At 40.1% G+C, this 22,340-nt stretch overlaps 1 protein-coding gene across 4 annotated transcripts; it reads left to right on the forward strand.

Annotated features, from left to right (window-relative positions):
• The first annotated feature begins 1,532 nt into the window (after positions 1-1,532).
• Positions 1,533-20,347, forward strand: LOC103012684 (glycine N-acyltransferase). Of its 4 annotated transcripts, none has more exons than XM_007196483.2 (7): positions 1,533-1,737; positions 5,306-5,447; positions 7,214-7,309; positions 10,414-10,521; positions 12,449-12,575; positions 14,852-15,023; positions 19,327-20,347. In XM_007196483.2, exons 2-7 carry the CDS (start codon positions 5,445-5,447, stop codon positions 19,727-19,729), a joined length of 909 nt encoding a protein of 302 aa, XP_007196545.2. In that variant the 5' UTR covers positions 1,533-1,737; positions 5,306-5,444; the 3' UTR covers positions 19,730-20,347. The 4 variants fall into 4 exon arrangements, with proteins under 4 accessions (XP_007196545.2, XP_007196547.2, XP_007196546.2 ...); XM_007196484.3 differs by having other exon boundaries at positions 1,729-1,809; XM_007196485.2 differs by lacking the exon at positions 5,306-5,447.
• The last annotated feature ends 1,993 nt before the right edge of the window (positions 20,348-22,340 follow it).

A 22,340-nucleotide genomic window follows, 5' to 3' on the forward strand; every position in this document is an offset into this window, starting at 1 on the left:
TTTTCTTTGGCTGACTGGTAAGAATCTGTGCCATTGCAAACACGGTGGATTAACACCAAAGGAAGCTGAAACAATCCATATGTAAGATAAATAAAATTCCCCCTGGCTTTCTATGCTTTTACAACAGGAAACTGTTTCTTTTCCTAAGTTAGTTCCCTGATATTGTAAAAGTAATTTGCCTCCATACTTCTATCTATCTCCGTTTGCAAGATACATTCTGGGGCTTCCCTGGTGGCGCAGTGGTTGAGAATCTGCCTGCTAATGCAGGGCACACGGGTTCGAGCCCTGGTCTGGGAAGATCCCACATGCCGCGGAGCAACTGGGCCCGTGAGCCACAACTACTGAGCCTGCGGGTCTGGAGCCTGTGCTCCGCAACAAGAGAGGCCGCGATAGTGAGAGGCCCGCGCACCGCGATGAAGAGTGGCCCCCACTTGCCACAACTAGAGAAAGCCCTCGCACAGAAACGAAGACCCAACACAGCCATAAATAAATAAATAAAAATAATTTTTTTTAAAAATGCATAAAAAAAAAGATACATTCTGTATGTTATCTGACTACAGATAATGTTTTAACATGAATTTGTTTTCCTTGAATACCAGGAATCCCAAATTAAGGCAAAACCTTATCTAACATTGTGACTTGTGCATCTTCACTTATATATAATGAGCTAGTTAGGAGCGGCCGCGTTGAGTCAACGTAAATGAGGAATTTGGTAAAGATGTTTCTAGGAAAAGCTCACACTGTGTATAACTGTGTAGGGCGGTGTAGTAGGACAACATGTCATCTCTTTCTGACATTCTTCTCTTCATTGTGTCACATTAGAATGATCATATCAAAAGGGGCTGGATCCATAGCCACAGGGAAAAAGTATTTCACTAAATATTTTGAGAGATATTTACATATGCAGCTTACCCTACATGATGGAAATTTTGTTTTGCTGTGTTTCATTTAAGAGACATTAATATACATTTTATATTTGTCAGGCACTTACCTAAGCATTTCACAAATGTTAGCCCATTTAACTTAAAAAAACAAAAACCTAGGGAGGGATAAATTGGGAGATTGGGATTGACATATACACACTACTTCATATAAGATAGATAACTAATAAGGACCTGCTGTATAGCACAGGGAACTCTGCTCAATACTCTTTAATGACCTATATGGGAAAAGAATCTATAAAAGAGTAAGTATATGTATATGATAACTGATTCACTTTGCTGTACACCTGAAACTAACACAACATTGTAAATCAACTATACTCCAATAAAAAATAAATAAATAAATAACAAAATAAAATTTATAAGAAAATTGGAAAAAAAAAACAACCTAGTGAGAATAGGTAGTATTATTTACCTCACCTATGAATGAGGAAACAGAGGCACAGAGAGATTAGATGACTTGGTCAAAGACACACAGCTGGTAAATGGTAGGATTAGGATACAAACCCTTAGTTACAATCAGACTCCCAAATTTGCAGAGGCAGCAGAACATGTGACCCAGAGGGAGGGACCAGGTGCTACTGGATTCCACACCAGCTAACAGAAGCTTCTCCCCGCTGCTTTTAAAGAGACAAGGTCTACTTCAACAGCTTCAATTTAGCTATTTCTGTAGAAAAATTACCAAAGCACACTTTGCAGTTCCTGGCTGTACTTGCCAGGATAAAGGGAAGTTCATATTCTGGAAAAGTCTGCTGCTTCTCATTTGTTCCTGGGGACCTTTCTCCGTGGAGACAAGGTGAGGGATCATCTCACTGGAGAGAATCACTGCTTTGTGACACTTGCCTCCTCATTTTTCTCTCACGACAAGGTGGGAAAAATCAAATGCTCTTGTTGGTTTCCACATGAAGGGCCGAGCTTATTTATTGACACTTAGGTTGAAGAAAAGGGAGTCTATTCAATTTGAGAAATAATGCATTGCAGGTACTCTGTATGCAGCAGGTGTACTGTGGAAAAAATTCTTGGAAGGATTAAGCCATGTTTCATTCTAAGCAGACAAATGATATGGAGGGATTTGGGAAGCTGGTGGGTGAGTGGAGAAGTAATAACATTTGCAAGGAAGGATGCTGATCCAAGTAACATTTATCTAGCACCTAATGTGCCGAGATACTAAGCAAACATCGTTCTATTTAGTCCTGTAGGAAACTTTCTAAAGGACGTAGCTTTTTCTTTAGATACAGGTTAACCAGGAAAGTGAAGTAGTCTGTTCAAAGTCAAAGAGGAAATATGCAGAGGAATGTGGACCAGAATGCAGGCCAGATTTACTGTTAATTCAAATCATGTGAAAAAGAAAGTTAATTTAAAAGATTTTATCGATAATGCTATGGCCATAAAATGTCCTTTTTTTTCTTAATTTATTTTTGGTTGTGTTGGGTCTTTGCTGCTGTGCTCAGGCTTTCTCTAGCTGTGGCCAGCAGGGGTTACTCTTCCTTGCAGTGCCCGAGCTTCTCATTGCGGTGGCTTTTCTTGTTGCGGAGCACGGGCTCTAGGCTCACAGGCTTCAGTAGTTGTGGCTTGAGGGATCCAGAGCACAGGCTCAGTAGTTGTGGTGCACGGGCTTAGCTGCTTCGCGGCACGTGGGATCTTACTGGACCAGGGCTTGAACCCATGTCCCCTGCATTGGCAGGCGGATTCTTAACCACTGCACCACCAGGGAAGCCCCCATAAAATGTCTTAATATTTTGCTTTCCCTTCTAAATTTATCTTTCCACATCCTTACAATTCTCATATATGTTGCATATAGAATACGTGTAAGCGAAGACTTACCTATTATAATCAGGAATTATGTACTGTTTTATGTTCTACATTTTCTCCTTTTATTTTAGTATTCTCCTGTGTACGTGTGTGTGTGATAGTTATTATGTTAATGGTTCCTAGAGTTGCAACATACTAAGAGATCATAATTTATGTAGTCTTATCCTAGTGCTAGACATAGAGATTGTGTCTTGTTTGTTCCTATTTGTTAATGTTGTTTTATAAAACTATTCTTTAGAACTTGTTTTCTCTGTTTGAATTGTTCAACATTTTGCAAACATTTCCAATAAGGCAAAGGCTGGGTCTGAACTGTGGACTTTGCCCTTTGCCAAAGCTAAAAGCTCACCCTGACTGTACAGTGTTCTAGAGCCTCTTCAGGTTTCAGTGTACCCTATTAACTGGACGATATGTTTGCTGTTGTTGGTGGTGGTACTTTCCACTGTGTGTATGTGTGCATGCTTATATGTAGAGCAGTCTCACATTATGTGATTTGTAGTATTATAACAATGTTACAACCCTAGAAATTTGGCATCAAGCTCATTTTGCCTCTTCTGCTTCATTTTACCTCTTACAAGATGCTTCTGGATAAAAGGTCACATTTGCCTCTCGGAACGTTAGACTTCCACTATCCTGAGGCTCTCAAGGAGATGGAGCCAATGTCTGGAGACATTTTTGTTTTTCACAATTGAGAGTGGAGGTGTTACTACTGATGGCTAGTGGGTAGAGGCCAGGGACATTACTTTATGTTCTACAGTACACAGAATTTCTTCCCACAGCGAAGAATTGTCTGGGCTGAAATAGAAGTAGTGCTAAATTTAAGGAACCCTGCTCTAAACTGATCAAGAAGTTTTTAAAAAGAACATGAATTACCAGTACCGTGTCATCATGAAAAGGTAAATTAAAACTACAATGAGATAACTCTTCACATCCATAGTTTAGCTAAAATTTAAAAGACCAGCAGTCCGAAAATGATACAAATGAACTTATTTACAAAACAGAAACAGACTCACAGACTTCGAAAACAAATTTATAGTAACCAAAGGGGAAAGGTGTGGGTGGAGGGATAAATTAGAAGTTTGGGATTAGTAGATAAAACAGATAATCAACAAGGACCTACTGTACAGCATAGGGAACTCTACTCAATATTCTGTAATAATTTATATGGGAAAAGAATCTGAATAAGAATAAATATATGTATATGTATAATTGAGTCAGTTTGCTGTACACCTGAAAGCAACACAACACTGTAAGTCAAATATATTCCAATATAAAATAAAATTTTTTTAAATAATAATAAATTAAAAAAAAAAAAGAACAACAGTCCAAAGCATCGTTGAAGTGTGGAGTAATTGGAACTCTCATGATTTGCTGGTAGGAATGTAAAATGAAACAACTACTTAGAAAAAACTGTTTAGAAGTTTCTTATACAGTTAAAGATATACTTTCCATTCAATCCAGCTGTTCCACTCCTAGGTATTTACCTGAGATAAGTGAAAACATATAACCACTACAAAGCTTTTACATGAATATCCATTGTAGTTCTACTTATTATATCCAAAAAAAAGGAAAGGAAAGAAAAGAAACAACCCAAACACCTATCAACAAATGGATGGATAAATAAATTGTAGTATATTTCTACAATGAAATAATACTCAGAAATAAAAATTAACAAACAACTGATACGTGATCAAATTGTTTTAATCTTAACATCATTATACCACATGAAAAGTACATAGTATGATTACATTATATTCAGTATAAGGCAAACTAATCCATAGTGATAGCTGATCAGTTCTGGAGTAGGCCAGCAATGGGGAGCAACTGACTACAAAGAGAAATCAAGAAACACAGGGGATGAAGGAAATGTTCTATATCTGAAAGGTGGTGATGGTTTCATAGGCATATACGTGTGTCAAACCCATAGAATTGTACCCTATATATGCTTTTAATTATGCCCATTTAAATTATTCAACAATAAATGTATTTTTAAAAGATATAACCACAGCTATAGTGATGCTGTCGAAGACTCTCCTCTCCCCAAACCAATAAGTGGACATAGGGAACAAAATGGCCTGTTGGTGTCCCCAAAGAACTGGAGAGCACCTGGGGGTGTGGGGCAGGATACACACATGGAAAAGTCAAGAATACTCACTCATTCAAGCAATCTCAAATCTGTTCACACAGCAGGTTCCAAAAGGTAAATGAGATCCTTGGAACCATAAGCATTTTCCCATTGAAAGTAAGCAACACTGGTTCCATCTCTACAAGTCTGTATCTTAACTGACCATGCCAAAGGGCATATGTTCCTAAAAAGAAGAAAGTCAAGAACATGCTGGCCAGAGATCTGGAAAGGTAAAGTGCCTCAGCACAAAAGGACTAAGTACATAAATCTACCTTTTTCCTGCTTCCTTTAGGGAATAAGAATAATAATGACATATTAATATTATTCTCTGCTAGGCACTCTGCTAAGAGTTTTACATGCACTTTTTCATTCATTTGGTGCCAGTGCGTGGATTACTTCATTTAATCCTCATGTCTATGATTTTTCCCAGGGCACTATTCTAACTGAAGACGTTCACATCGTGGTCTGTGTTTAAGTTACATCCCATTCCTTCAATACAGAAGAACAACCCAATGGACTGATTTGAATTACTGTGTAGTTAACGGCCAGTGACAATATTAATAATAACAATGGTAAAAATAATAACATTTTGAGATAATATATGCTGGAAACTTTCTATGCACTTAATATGTATTAATTCATTTAATTATCACAGCAATTTTCTAAGATAGGATCTCTTTTCAGAGAATTTATTAATGAGGAAGCCAAGGAACAAGGAAGTCAAGTAACTTTTTGAAGATTACATAGCTTGTTAGTGGTGACATTGGGATAATCATGGACAGCAACTTAATCATGAAAGATGCACTTGCATATTTAAAGAATGTGTTTGTTCAATGCGACCAACAGTGTTTAATTTCCAAAATACACAAACAGCTCATACAACTCTATAACAACAACAACCAAAAAAGAACCCGATCAAAAAATGGGCAGAAAACCTAAATAGACAATTCTCCAAAGAAGAAATACAAATGGTCAATAGGCACATGAAAAGATGCTCAACATCACTAATTATTAGAGAAATGCAAATCAAAACTACAATGAGGTACCACCTCACACCAGTCAGAATGGCCACCATTAAAAACTTTACAAATAACAAATGCTGGAGAGAATGTGGAGAAAAGGCAACCTTTGTACACTGTTGGTGGTAATGTAAGTTGGTACAGCCACTATGGAAAACAGTATGGAGGTTCCTTAGAAACTAAAAACAGAATTACCATATGAAACAACAATCCCACTCTGGGCATATATCCAGACAAAACTCTAATTCAAAAAGATACAGGTACCCCTATGTTCGTAGCAGCACTATTCACAATAGCCAAGCCATGGAAACAACCTAAATATCCATTGACAGATGAATGGATAAAGAAGATGTGGTACATATGTACAATGGAATACTACTCAGCCATAAAAAAGAATGAAATAATGCCATTCGCAGCAACATAGGTGCAAATAGAGATTATCATGCTAAGTGAAGTAAGTCAGAAAGAGAAAGACAAATACCATATGATATCACTTCTATGTGGAATCTAAAATATGACACAAATGAACCTATTTATGAAACAGAAACAGACTCACAGACATAGAGAACAGACTTGTGGTTGCCAAGGGGGAGGGGGTTGGGGGAGGGATGGAGTGGGAGGTTGGGGTTAGCAGATGTAAGCTATTATATACAGAATGGATAAACAACAAGGTCCTGTTGTATAACACAGAGAACTATATTCAATATCCTGTGATAAACCACAATGGAAAAGAATATATTTTTTAAAAATGTATATATATATATATATATATATATATATATATATATATATATATCTGAATCATTTTGCTGTACAGCAGAAATTAACACAACATTGTAAATCAACTATATTTCAATTTAAAAAAGAATATGTTTGTTAAAATATATGTGTCTTTAATGACTGAAATTCAGGGTAGTATAAGAAAGTGAAGTGAAAATTATCAGAAAGAGAACCCTGTGCTTTCTGCCCGTCTCATCCTTCGTTGGAGTTGGTGAGGACTTCAGTGACAGTGATACCAATAAAAGGCACTGAAGAAGGGCTTGGACATAGGTATTAGGGTAGAATCTTCGGCTCTTATTTCTTTGTGTCTTCTATGAGGTGACCCCTTCAGGACTTTTATGATGCTCTTCTAAACTCCTGTCCTTCATAGTAAGGCTAGAAATCTATGGTGACTATACTTCCTCCCCCTCTCCCAGAGCAGTTTTCTAGGCAAATTTATCTCACCTGTTATCTTCTAAGGTTCAGGTAAATGTGTGCCAATCTATTCCTATTGGTTCAGTATCTTCTCATTCCTGGCTGTTTCTTGGTCTTCTCTCTAGGCTAAGGTACCTGCCAAGATGCTCCACTTACAGGGTCCACAGATGCTGCAGATGCTAGAAAAATACTTAAGGAAGAGCCTCCCTGAGTCCTTAAAGGTGAGCATGGGACATTCTTAGGGAACCAAATGGTTGCGTCTTCTTGTAACAGAGGTGAGAAAGAGAATGAGCTTTTACTGAGCACCCATTCTGTAGCAGGAAATCACTCATGCTGCATCTCACATAGTTCACACCACCTCTTGGCAAGGGAGGTCTATTATACTCATGTCCCAGAAGAGGAAACTGGTCTCAGTACTATGACTTGCCTGATACTTTTAAGTGGCAACAAAACCACTCTCTGCAGACTCAAAAACATTTCCTTGATTTCTCTTTAAAAGGTTGATCTAAGTACATACTAATTTTTAAACATTTGTGCCCAAGGCAAGGTTAACCACCATGTACCTTCTTGGAACATTTAATAGGTCAACTCCTATTTCTTTGAAATCCAAAAGATTGTGCACTATCCATGGAGGAGACCTAGAAATAATTATATACTATTCATTATTTTATTGCAGCAATATTTGCTACAAAGTGGCTGGATTTATGCACATTTTATTTATATTTTCATTTTTAACATTCAGAGGATTGATGAAACGAGTAAAATGCTTTTCTTTCATTTTTTATTTTTTGGCCATGCATCTTGTGGAATCTTAGCTCCCCGACCCAGGATTGAACCCAAGCCCTCGGCAGTGAAAGCGTGGAGTCCTAACCACTGGACTGCCAGGGAAGTCCCTAAACTGCTTTTTAAAAGCTCCTTTTACACCTAAAGATAGAAGCTTAAGTCACATGCAACCACTGCCCAGCACCAGCACCAATGGGGACCTCAAGGTCAGAACAACACCAGTACAGTTCATTAGTGGCAATAGAAAGCACTTATAGCCCTTACCTCGTCCCAGCCACTGGGCTTTATCTGTGAACTCATATAAACTTCAAAACTCCCACATGAGGAGGGTGTCACTCTTCTCCCTATGTTGTAGATGATGCATCTGACCAAGGAAACTTAATTTACTTGCCCAACTGGTTACTCTTGAGGCCAGAAATATAATCAACTTACCCAACTTCAACTCACCTGAGCCTACCTGCATGCTTTGAGCAAAATAGACCCTCAACTTCAGATGTTGTTAAGAATGAGGAGAAACTGGATCTCTCATATATTGCTGGTAGGAATGGGAGACGGTACAGCCACTCTTGAAAAGCAATTTGTAAGTTCCTAACTAATCTTGCAACCAGCACACAACCAGCAATTACAATCCTGCTCATTTGCCCCAGACAAATACAAGTTTATTTTCACACAAAACTATGTACATGAATGTCTATAACAACCTTATCCATAATAGTCAAAAGCTGAAAACAACTCAGATGTCCTTCACATAGGTGAATGGCTAAATGAAAGGTGGTACATCCATACAATGGAATACTACTAAATGACAAAGAAGAAATGACCTATTGATACCTGCAACAATCTGGATGAATCTCCAGAAAATTATGCTGAGTGGAAAAAAAAGCCAATCCCAAAGGGCTACATGCTACATGAGTCCATTTATATAAAATTCTTGAAATAACAAAATTATAGACATGGAGAAGAGATTGATGGTTGCTGGAGGTGAAGGAGGAGGTGAGCAGTGGAGGGTAATGGGTGTCACTCTATAGAGCAGCACGAGTGATCCTCGTGTTGGTGAAACTGTTCCACATCTTGACTGTATCAATGTCAAAATCCTGGTTGTGGTGTTCTACGGGCACAGGGACACCAGGTCTCTGCACTTTACCGAGATCACACAGTAAGTAGCCAGGGTTTTATTCCAGGCAGGTTCACCCTTGAAGCCAAGTACTAACCATTATGCTCATCCACTGGGCATAACGCCTTGGACATTGGTCGATAAAGTTGTATATTTCAATTTCTATTATTAGTTTTGTCAAGAACATGCACCCTAATCCTACCATGGGAGTTAGGTTGATGACAGTGACATCGTGTTGGTTCTGTGGCTAAAAGGGCAGACTCAGCATCCAGCCTGCCTGGGTCTGTGCCTGCCTCTTCCACCGTCAAGCTGTATGTCGACACCACATCGCTTAACTTTTACGTGCTTTAGTTTTCTCATACAAAAAGGGAGTAATGAGGGACTTCCCTGGTGACCCATGGTTAGGACTTGGTGCTTTCACTGCCCAGGGCCTGGGTTCTATCCCTGGTGGGGAAACTAAGATCCCACAAGCCACGCAGCCAAAAAAAAAAGAGAAGGGAGTAATGAGAGCTCTAACCTCTTGGAGTTATTGTCAGGATGAGAAGACTTTATGTTGAACAGGTGGAACTGTGCCTTGCACACAGAGAAGCTATGCAAATATTAGCCACTGTTATTACAGATCAGACCATAAATTTACAGTGGGGTGAATTGTGGATACATCTTATGTGAAGCTAATGTTTTGAAAGACCTGGCATAATTTGGGGTGAGTTGAATCTATTCACCTTCCTCAATCGTAACCATTTGTAAACCATCCTTTTACTCTGGGGAAGAGAAAGGTAAGCATTCTTCTATGGGTAGACTAACTGGCTTTATTTTTATTTACTATAAAAGGACCAAAGAGACAATTGTCCCTGACTTTTAATTACTATAGCCTCCACTTATTGGTAGGAAATATTTACCTTTACCAGAGGATAATTTAAAAATATATGTTAAAAAGCCTTAAACATGTAGATAACTTTAGGCCCAGCAATCTCCCTTCTAAAAACCTTCCCTAAGCAAATATCAGTTACATATGCAAATATTTCTGCAAAAAGATATTCTTTGAAGGGTCATTGTTTACACTGAAAAGTTGGAAACACCTGGAGTGGAGTGTATCTGATATTTTTCATTTTTTGTGAAGTTTGTTGTGTGTGTACATGAATAGAAGGAAATTTATTAAAGATTTTATTAAATTCTACAATGGGAGAGTTCATAATTTTTATTCATAAATTTCATTGGTCTGACTATTTTCTATATGAATATTTTTTAAAGATATATTTATTGGGGCAAAATTAGAACCTAAAAAATGGTCTGCAGAAATTCTCATTAGGTGACTTCCAATCAAAAAATTTCATTATTTCATAGAAATAAACCTTGTCCTGATCAAACAAGGCACTTTGCCATCCCTTCCTAATAAGCTGACCCTCTCACTTTGTCCGGATACTGCAGGTTTATGGGACCACCTTCCACATAAACCAAGGAAACCCTTTCAAGCTAAAGGCCCTGGTGGACAAGTGGCCTGATTTTAATACAGTGGTTATCCGCCCTCAGGAGCAGGTAAGGTGCCAGATGTGGAATGAATATGCATCTAAGTTTATATTTGCTATGTGCTTACCATGCACCTGGCAGTGTGGTAGACCCTGGGATTATAGAAATGAATCGAGGTGTTGGTTAAAAAGTCCTTGTCCTCAAAAAGCCCACAGCCTGGAGGAGATTACAGATAAATCCACAGATAAATTACAGCGTCATGTGAAACAGGCAGGATCAAAACACAGATAGCATCCTGCTGCTGCTTAAGACCAAACACACTTTGTCATTTCTTGCACCCAGTTTGTGGGAATAGAGGCAACCAGTGGGAGGTTGTGGTAATGTAGGATTATGCAGATGGTCACTTTTGTTAAAGGTATCAAAGGAGCATTTCCCAGGCTAGATTTCTGCATTGTAATAAATGAAACCCATTTTAAACCCTTAACCCAAGGGGAAAAAAAATATTTCCTATCTTTTAAAAACACCAGTTTTGAAACCACACCAACTCATTCGTGCTAACTCCAAACTTCTCATTGTGATACTGTCTTCCCATTGAGATGCTGCAGGGTGTTATAACCTACTGTCATCAATAAAGCAAATAAAACAGGGCAGGAAAAAGACTATATGTGGTAGAGGTTGTAGGGAGAGGATCAGAAATGCTTCTTAGTAGAAATTTTACCAAAACTGGATGTTGAAGACAAATAAGATTTTTTACATGGTGGCAGGGAGGGACTGCGTTCAAAGCAGAGAAAATAGTAGTTGCAAGGCATAAGGTCTGAAACAACAGAGTGAACTAAGGAAAATGATTCACATTTGGTTGTATATATAAGTCCATGCCACTCTCTCACTTCGTCCCAGCTTACACTTCCCCCTTCCCATGTCCTCAAGTCCATTCTCTACATCTGCGTCTTTATTCCTGTCCTGCCCCTAGGTTCTTCAGAACCATTTTTTATTTATTTATTTAGATTCCATATGTATGTGTTAGCATATGGTATTTGTTTTTCTCTTTCTGACTTACTTCACTCTGTATGACAGACTCTAACTCCATCCACCTCACTACAAATACCTCCATTTCGTTTCTTTTTATGGCTGAGTAATATTCCATTGTATATATGTGCCACATCTTCTTTATCCATTCATCCGATGATGGACACTTAGGTTGCTTCCATGTCCTGGCTACTGTAAAGAGAGCTGCAATGAACATTGTGGTACATGACTCTTTTTGAATTATGGATTTCTAAATGAGTATGTTTTTTAATTGTTGGTGGAATTGTTTGTTTAACAATGGTATGATTTTTTTTTAAAGAAAGCAAAGCTACTTCATCTTTTTCTTGGTTTCATAATTTATAGGAGGATTGTCTAACCTGTTAACTGTATCGGTTTTAATAAAGACATGTTCATAGACCACATGTTCTAAAAATCTTTGCACTAAAGCAAGATTTATTCTTTTGGCCAGGGATTTTGCTTCTCAATTGTCATTTTACATGAGCTGGCAGGACTAGATTAGTCACAATCCCAAGTGGATGCTAGCTTGGTTTTTGCTGGCTATCGACTTTGCTGATGGAAGTGGATTCAGTGACATATAGAAGGCACAGGGTTCTCAAGAGCAGAAAGAGACAGCAAGCCTCAGTGCTCAGTCACTTTTCAAGCTTCTTAATGAGTTTTATGGAGGGATAGAAGAATAATTTTAAATGGATCATTTTTGCTTGGTTTGAAAATTTAAAGCAATAACTGAGTTAGGAGTAGTTTTGTTCAGGACATTTTTCATTGTTAATTGAATCAGGGAGTCCTTGACTTGATCTCATAATGTAAATACTCCTTCAATAAAATCAATACAACAAAAAAGCTAATATTTTAGTATTTAAAAGTATCATAATATAATGGAACACTGAAAACGAATAGGGAAATCACTAAATACAAGCATTTTGGTTGATTCTACTTTTCCCAACCCAAACAGGAGATGACAGATGACCTTGATCACTACACCAATACTTACCAAGTCTACTCCAAGGACCCTAAGAAATGCCAGGAATTCCTTGGTTTGCCAGAAGTCATCAACTGGAAGCAACATTTGCAGATTCAAAGTAAGGGAACCGGGATGTGTGCTGGCTACTGAGATCTCCCATGTCTGTATTTGTAGTGTCACTTTTCATTTTTTAATTGTTTTTTAAGAGAGAGAATAGAATCCCAGCTTTCTTTTTTTTTAATTAATTAATTAATTTATTTATTTATTATTTATGGCTGTGTTGGGTCTTCGTTTCTGTGCGAGGGCTTTCTCTAGTTGCGGTGAGTGGGGGCCACTCTTCATCGCGGTGCGCGGGCCTCTCACTATCGCGGTCTCTCTTGTTGCAGAGCAGAGGCTCCAGACGCGCAGGCTCAGTAGTTGTGGCTCACGGGCCTAGTTGCTCCGCGGCATGTGGGATCTTCCCAGACCCGGGCTCGAACCCGTGTCCCCTGCATTAGCAGGCAGATTCTCAACCACTGCGCCACCAGGGAAGCCTCACTTTTCATTTTGAATTACAGCCCTACCTCCTCTATATCTTTACTCCAAGTCCTACACACTCAGCCTGCTGTCCATTCTTTCTCTCAGCTGCCACTACTACCTCCATAGTTGTTAGTTCACAAACTTATTTGGGAGCTTCCCAGGTGAAATCTGAAACCAGCCCCCATATACATGTATGGCAAGGAGAGACCTAAGAAAGGGGCAAACCACTTCCGATTGGTAGGTGGCAAGCTTAATAAGCAGGGGAACTTCAGGCTTGTCTCAGGAGACTGCAGGATGAGTATATCACCTCACCCACCTGCCAAAATCTTAAACATTTATATAGTGGCCTTAACTGGGTTCAGTCATGTACCCAATTCATATATCTCAACACCACATTTCAATCTCAGGCTGTGTCCTTGGAGCAGCTTCTGGGAGCTGGGAAGGCAAGTGGGAAGCACATTCCAAGGAGGGGAGGGAGTGGTGAACCTCCAGTTGCCTGGGTCCAGCTCATGGGTCAACAGGTAGCACGTCTTCTTGATGACCTCCTCCAACAATAGTGAATTAGAACTTGAAGACTGCAGTACATGGGGTTTACATAGGAAATCATGAATAACATAATTTCTTAATAGCTAAGGATTCATGGTTTATTCCAGGATCTATTAGAGAGCTTGAATATGGGAGCAGAACTTTCCTTCTGTCTCATCTCCGTTTTATCATTGTCTTATTTACAAAGGAGAAATTTAGTAGTTAAGAATGTATTTGGGAATTCCCTGGCGGTCCAATGGTTAGGACTCTGTGCTCTCACTGCCAGAGGCCTGGCCCAAGTTCGATTCCTGGTCAGGGAACTAAGATCCTGCAACAAAGATCCCCCAAGCTATTGTGAGGCCAGAAAAAAAAAAAAAAAAAAAGTATTCTCTGGAGTCAGACTGCCTAAAATTGTGACCTTGTTGGGCCTGTTAGTAGTTCTGTGATCTAAGGCAAGGAACAACCTCTCTGGGGATCAGTTTCCTTATATATAAAAATGAGGATTAGAATAGTACCCAAAACATAAGCCATTTAAAGGCTGAATAAGATCTTGAATGAGAAGTGCTTAGCACTATGCCTGATTTTATCAGTTAGGTTTTCAAACCATCCCCAAATAGCGAATGGAGACCACAATCATTTATTAGCTCATGATTTTGTGGGTCAGCAATTTGGACTAGACTCAGCTGGGTGATTCTTCTGCTGATCTCTCCTAGATTCACCCATGTGGCTGCAGTCAGCTGGGGGTTGTCAATGAGCTGGTAGGACTAAGTTAGCCATAATCTCAAGTTTGGCTGTTAATGCTGGCTTTGTCTGTGCTGGCCACTGACTGTGCTGATGAAGTGGCTTGGGTGATGTATAGAAGGCACAGGTTCTCAAGAGCAGAGAGAAAAGGCAAACCTCCATGCGTAGTCACTTTTCAAGCTTTTTACTGATTCATATTTGCTGTTTTTCCATTGGCCAAAGCAAGTTTCATGGTCAATCCCATAGTCAGTCAAGGAGAAAAAAGTCACGACAGTGAAGAGGAACAAACTCAGACCACTGTAGCAACAATCTACTACACTGAGTGCATAGAATTTTTCAATCAATTTTGGTTATTATCTTTATACCTTATCTCCTTTGATGGTCATAACTGTACTGGGATGTATTCAGGAATTGTAGTATTATGCCAATTTTGAATTATTTTTAAATACGAGAGTGATTTGCCATTATCCCATAGAAGTCTTTTCATGATGGAACACGAGTTTTAATAATTCGAAATTCGAATTCTGCAAACTTTGCAGCCGTTGGACAGCTTTTTCCTGATACTTGAAGGAACAGTGATATCTCATATAATTCATTTCCTCCATCTAGGTTCACAATCCAGCCTGGATGATGTGATAAAAAATCTTGCGGCTATTAAATTGGGCAAGGTGAAGCGAACACAGTGCTTTCTCTATATGGTCTCTGAGACAGCAAAGAAATTGGCTACTTCCTTGCTGTATGAAAAAAACGTATCACCCAATGGTGATAAATACAAGTCCATGTAAGTCTGAAAGAAGTTGTTCTGTGGAATTCCCTGGTGGTCCAGTGGTTAGGACTCTGCACTTTCACTGCTTGCCAAGGACACAGGTTCAATCCTTCTGGTCTGGGAACTAATTAAGATCCCGCCCGCTAGCTGCATAGCGTGGCAAAAAACAAAAACAAAAACAAAACAAAACAAAAAAGAAAGAAGCCTCATATCTGTCACCACTGAATTAGCCAGCACATTCTAGGACAGTCGCAAAAAAGCACAACAAACTGGGGTGGCTTAAAACAGCAGAAATTTATTCTCACAGTTCTGGAGGCCAGAAGTCCCAAGTCCATGGGTTGGCGAGCCTCTGTTCCCTTCAAAGCCTCTGGGAGGGAATCCTTCCTTGTCTCTTCCAGATTCTGGTGGCTCTAGGCATTCCTTGGCTTGTGGCTTTGATACCAACCAGGGTTCTTGGCCTTCCCCAATCAATAGAAATTGATTAGAGGCCAGACAAGAAGTTCAGGCGAGGCTTTATTGGGAGCTTGCTGCAGCAGGGGGGAGGAGGAACAAGCAACAGGTTCCCTTGCTTGCTTGCTGGCTGAGGCAGGGGGTCGAGCTGGCTCCTTATATGGGGTGAGAGTAAGGGTGTGTCCAGGGGTCGGGCCGGAGGGGTGGCTTAGGTGGCCTGCCCACCCCTTTGGTGGTGTTGTGTGCAGGGGGTATGAGCAGTGCCCTGCTTTTGCTCCCAACACCCTGTTTTTTGCTCCTGGCTCTTCAAAAGTGGGAATTGGGCGTTTTTGGTCTTTTTGTCCCTTTGTCCATAATTTGCCCCAACTGCTCATGCACACAGTTATTTTTGGTTTCTTATAGTTTCTTTGTATTTTGTTGCCCGAGGAGAAGTTCGTCCAGGTGCAAGCATTGTAGCGCTGCAGCAAAGGGTCCCAGGTCCCAGCCTGGCTCAGCTTCATCACTCTCATTTCTGAATTTGCCTTCACATGGGCTTCTCTGTGTGTGTTTGTGTCTTTTCTTCTGTCTATTATAAGGACACTTTTTATTGGATTAAAGTCCCACTAGATAATCCAGGATGATTTCATGTTGGGATCCTTAACGTACTTACACATGCAAGGATGCTTTTTCTAAATAAGGTCACATTTTCAGGTTCCAGGTGGGCACACCTTTTGAGTGGACACACCATTCAACCCACTAAACCTCTTACCTTCTCTTCCAGCTTTTGCTTTGGTCTCCTAACCATCCATTTTCTGCCAAGCAGCCAGAGTAATCTTTTTTTTAAAAAAATGCACATTAGACCATGTTCCTCCCCTGCTTAAAAGCCTCCAGTACTTCCCATCTCACTTGGAAATAATTCGGAACTCCAACATGACCCTATAAGAGCCAACACCCATCTACTTTTTAGACCTCATCTCCTCTCTTGCTTACTGCCCCCAACAACACTGGTCTTCCTCCTGCCATCGATCATTGCAAGCTCAGGCTTTTTTTTTTTTTTCGAATTGTATTTTATTTTATTTTTTATACAGCAGGTTCTTATTAGTTATCTATTTTATATATATTAGTATATATATGTCAATCCCAATCTCCCAGTTCATCCCACCCCCCCATCCGCCTTTCCCCCACTGCTGTCCATATGTTTGTTCTCTACATCTGTGTCTCTATTTCTGCCTTGCAAACAGGTTCATCTGTACCATTTTTCTAGATTCCACATATATGCATTAGTATACGATATTTGTTTTTCTCTTTCTGACTTACTTCACTCTGTATGACAGACTCTAAGTCCATCCACATCTCTACAAATGACCCATTTTCGTTCCTTTTTATGGCTGAGTAATATTCCATTGTATATATGTACCACATCTTCTTTATCCATTCATCTGTTGATGGGCATTTAGGTTGCTTCCATGACCTGGCTATTGTAAATAGTGCTGCAATGAACATTGGGGTGCATGTGTCTTTTTGAATTATGGTTTTCTCAGGGTATATGCCCAGTAGTGGGATTGCTGGGTCATATGGTAATTTTATTTTTAGTTTTTTAAGGAACCTCCATACTGTTCTCCATAATGTCTGTATCAATTTACATTCCCACCAACAGGGCAAGAGGGTTCCCTTTTCTCCACACCCTCTCCAGCATTTGTTGTTTGTAGATTTTCTGATGATGCCCATTCTAACCAGTGTGAGGTGATACCTCATTGTAGCTTTGATTTGCATTTCTCTAATGATTAGTGATGTTGAGCAGCTTTTCATGGGCATGTTGGCCATCTGTATGTCTTCTTTGGAGAAATGTCTATTTAGGTCTTCTGCCCATTTTTTGATTGGGTTGTTTGTAAGCTCAGGCCTTTTGAGTCAGCTTTTCCCTCTGCCCCCACCCCACCCAATCCTGACACACATGACTTCTTTTGCTGTTCAGAACTGCTCAAATGTCACCTTCCAGAGAGTCCAGGCTAGACCACTCCACCTAAAATCACTTCCCAGCTATTTTCCACACATGACCCACTTTTATTTTCTTTGTAGCACTTATGATTATTTGAAATTAGCTAATTTAGTTAACAGTCTTACTTACTGGATGTTTGAACTCTCCCCAACAACGTTGCAAACCCCACGAGAAAGAGCAGGTACCTTCCCTGTCTTGTTCACTGATAGATCTTCCACAGATAAAACAGTGCCTGCCTGGTATATAGTAGGTATTTAATAAATGTGTTCAGTAAATTCACTTGACAAACAAAAGTTTTCCAATAAAGAGAATTTCAACAAATAATATATTTTCCCCCATTGATGTCCAGTCTAACACTGAATAGAACTGAACACTGATGGTGGAGATTTGAGCTGAAGATGCCCAATCCCATGGCCTTCCGTTTGTACTCCTGGGAGAGTTTTATTCACTTTGTATCAAAGAATCTCTCTGGATCCCCTTGTCTGCACTGAGGATAGACAGAATGGGAGATATTATCCCCATTTTCCTGACAGAAAACAGACTCAGATGATGAAATAGCTTGTTCAGGTCACATGGATGGTTAAGGGCATAGTGGGCTTGAGTCTAGATCTCCTAGTTCCACCTCATGGGCTCTTCCTAGGACACCTCCCAAAGCCTCTTTACAGCCTGCAGATGCCTTCAGATTCAGTGTTCTGTGTCTCGGGGGCTGCCTGCACTCCATGTCACTGCCCCTTTCTGGACTTCAGCCTCCCCACTTGTTCAACATGGTAGCCAAGGACCTTCGGACATCAACATTTTAAGCTCTGGCTCCACTGCTTGCTAGCATGTGCTTTGGGGCACTTGTTTATATCTCTGCAACTTTTTCCTTCTGTGTAAAATAAGGATAAGAACACCTGCCTTATCTAGGTTGGAAGGTTGCAGCAGAGGCCAAATGAAACAATTGTAGCTAATTTCTGTAGAGGATTTATTATCTGCCAGGTGCTTGTTCTAAGCCCCTACATCCATTGACTCATTTAAGCCTCACAATGATTCTATAAAGGAGGTGTGATTATCATCCTTATTTATTAGATGAAGAAATAGAGGAAGTGGGAAATGAAGTAATCAGCCCCAAATCACCCAAGGAGTCAGATTATGAACCCAGGCAGCCTGGCTACAGAGCACTTACGCTTAAATATGCTCCTATTCCCCTCTCAGAACAATTGGGGCAGGGAACAAATAAAATACTCCACAGTATATGTGATATTGTTACCGAACCAAACAGCAAAAGAAGTCATGTGTGTCCACTCGCAGTAAAGCCAATCTACTGACACTGGGTTGTGGTGAAGGAAAGTACAGCGTTTATGGCAGGGCACCAAGCAGGGAGAATGGGCAGCTCATGCTCAAAAGACTTGAACTCCCCAGTGGCTTTCAGGGAAGGGGTTTTAAAGTCAGTGTGACGGAGGGTGCTACAGGGTTGTGGTCAGCTTGTGCACAGTTCTCGAATTGGTTGGCATCAAGGTGAAGTTTCAAGCATCATCAACCTTCTGGTTTCAACCAGTCTAGGGTCCATGTTCTTGAGGTCAGCAGTTTTCATCTGGTGGGGATCTACTTCCTGTAAAACCAACTTAGGAATGTGTGTCAGGCCCTTATCAATATCTTGCAGGGAATTGTGAGTCCAGTGATTCTGCCATGTGGCAGATTTATAGTCTAAATTGTTACCAGTTTCTCAGCCCAACAGCTCTTCTGTTTCTAGCTCTTCACATTTTCTAATCACTAACTCTGAAGTTAGCCTTTTGACACTCAAGGGAGGCCTGGGAGGCTAAAGCAAAAGCTTTTTATTTCAAAGGACAGGGATACACAGGCTTGTATACAGTTTCAATATTATGGGCTATTCTTTCCCCTTTTTCCCAATAGCCATCAAAAGGTGTTGAAACTCTCATCCCTGGATCCTACCCACGCTGCCTTGGTGAATAAATTCTGGCATTTTGGTGGCAATGAGAGGAGCCAGCGATTCATCGAGCGCTGTATCTGGGCCTTCCCCACCTTCTGCCTGCTGGGGCCTGAGGGGACCCCTGTGTCCTGGGCCCTGATGGACCAGACAGGAGAGCTGCGGATGGCAGGCACCATACCTGAGTACCGGGCCCAGGGCCTCATCACCTACCTCACCTATGTCCAGATTCAGGCTCTAGACAAACTTGGCTTCCCCATGTATTCCCATGTAGATAGGGCCAATCACATCATGCAAAAACTGAGCTTCAACCTGCAGAGTATCTCCGTGCCCTGTGACTGGAACCAGTGGAACTTTGTACCTCTGTGAAGCAGCCTTGAACACAAGACAGTGTTGAATGGACGGGGCATGTGGCTGGAGGAGCCGATGGGTGATGGAGAGAGGGAATAAACTGTAATCAGTGGTAATGAAGGGTCCTGAGCTCTGAGGAAGCAGTGATGGGTAGTGAACAGGATAGCCTCAGTCTCTGTGCTCAAATACCTCCCAGGATTCCCTTAGTTTCCTCAGTAGGAAATAGACCAGGCACCCCAGCTGTCTGGCTGGTACAACTCCCACACTTTCAGCATCCTAGTCATGCTTTATACTTAGTTGCATGTTTTTCTACGTTGTTCTTCCTGGAACTACTAGCTCATTGACCCTTTCCAATTTGCCAGAAGGGTTGTAATAATTTGTGGGTTCTATGATTTTTTCCCTCTGGCTTTCTATGTTTTGTTTTTAATTGACTAGAGAGTCACATGTCTTCTGAGTAGCTCTTTGAATATCCTCCTTTCCTAGGTCACTTCTTAAGCCTTGTATTATAATCATATGAAATATACTATACACACACACCATACATTTCTATAGCTATAGATATAGATGATATATATGTGTGTGTGTGTGTGTGTGTGTGTATAATGCAACAGAGATAATTAAAACAAAAAGACTGATGGGCATTAATATCTTCTTTTGCAACTCCTACTCCAGGAAAGAGATACTAACATTGTCTCTGTCCTCTGAAATTGCACAAGGTGAGAGCTGGGAGTTTCAGATTTACTGGGGGCTTACTGAGAACTAGCCTGGGAAACAGCCTCTCAGATAGCTCTGAGGAACTCCTCCAAAGAGTTAAGGGGGAAGGGAATGGTACAAATGAACTTATTTACAAAACAGAAACAGATCCACAGATCTAGAGAAGGAATTTATGGTTACTGGGGTGGGGTGGGGGAGGGGGAGGGGTGGGGGAGGGGATATTTAGGGAGTTTGGGATTGACATGTACACACTGCTATATTTAAAATGGATAACCAGTCCTAGCCACGGCAATCAGAGAAGAAAAAGAAATAAAAGGAATACAAATTGGAAAAGAAGAAGTAAAACTGTCACTATTTGCCAATGACATGATACTATACATAGAAAATCCTAAAGATGCCACCAGAAAACTGCTAGAACTAATCAATGAATTTGGTAAGGTTGCAGGATACAAAATTAAGGCACAGAAATCTCTGGCATTCCTATACACCAACAACGAAAAATCAGAAAGAGAAACTAAGGAAACACTCCCATTTACCATTGCAAGAAAAAGGATAAAATATCTAGGAATAAACCTGCCTAAGGAGGCAAAAGACTTGTACTCAGAAAACGATAAAACACTGATGAAAGAAATCAAAGATGACATAAACAGATGGAGAAATATACCATGTTCTTGGATTGGAAGAAGCAATATTGTGAAAATGACTATACCGCCCAAAGCAATCTACAGATTCAATGCAATCCCTATCAAACTACCAATGGCATTCTTCACAGAATTAGAACAAAAAATCGGAGATCGGCTCAGTGCTTTGCAATGACCTAGAGGGGTGGGATAGGGAGGATGGGAGGGAGGCTGAAGAGGGAGGGGATATGGGGACATGTGTATGCATATGGCTGACTCGCTTTGTTGTGCAATAGAAACTAACACAGTATTGTGAAGCAATTATACTCCAATAAAGATGTATTTAAAAAGAAGAAGAAGGAAATTTGATAATACCTATAAGAAAATAAAAAATAAAATAAAATAAAATGGATAACCAACCAGGACATACTGTATAGTACAGGGAACTCTGCCCAATATTATGTAACAACCTAATTGGGAAAAGAATTTGAAAAAGGATAGATACATGTATATGTATAACTGAATAACTGTTGACAACTGAAACTAACACAACATTGTTAATCAACTGTATTCCAACATAAAATAAAAAGTTTAAAAAAAAGAGGTAAGGGGGGAGGTCAGCATATATGTAATTTTGGAGAAGGGGTACGTGCAATCAAGCACGCTTTTTTTTCTTTTCTTTTCTTCAGATCTTTACTGGAGTATAAATGCTTTACAATGTTGTGTTAGTTTCTGCTATACAACAAAGTGAATCAGCTATATGTATACATATATCCCCATATCCCCTCCCTCTTGAGCCTCCCTCTCACCCTCCCTATCCATCCCTCTAGGTCATCACAAAGCATTGAGTTGATCTCCTTGTGCTATGCAGCAGCTTCCCATTAGCCATCCATTTTACATTTGGTAGTGTATATATGTCAATGTTACTCTCTCACTTCATCCCCAGCTTCCCCTTCCCCCCCCCCCCAGACCCTCAAGTCCATTCTCTACATCAGCTTGTTTATTCCTGCCCTGCCACTAGGTTCATCAGTACTGCTTTTTTAAATTCCATATATACGTGTTAGCATACGGTATTTGTTTTTCTCTTTATGACTTACTTCACTCTGTATGACACACTCCAGGTCCATTCACCTCACTACAAATAATTCAATTTTGTTCCTTTTTATGGCTGAGTAATATTCCATTGTATAAATGTGCCACATATTCTTTATCCATTCATCCTTGATGGACATTTAGGTTGCTTCCATGTCCTGGCTATTGTAAATAGTGCTGCAATGAATATTGTGGTGCATGTA

Source organism: Balaenoptera acutorostrata, chromosome 9 (assembly GCF_949987535.1).
Source record: "Balaenoptera acutorostrata chromosome 9, mBalAcu1.1, whole genome shotgun sequence".
Lineage (NCBI taxonomy): Eukaryota > Metazoa > Chordata > Mammalia > Artiodactyla > Balaenopteridae > Balaenoptera > Balaenoptera acutorostrata.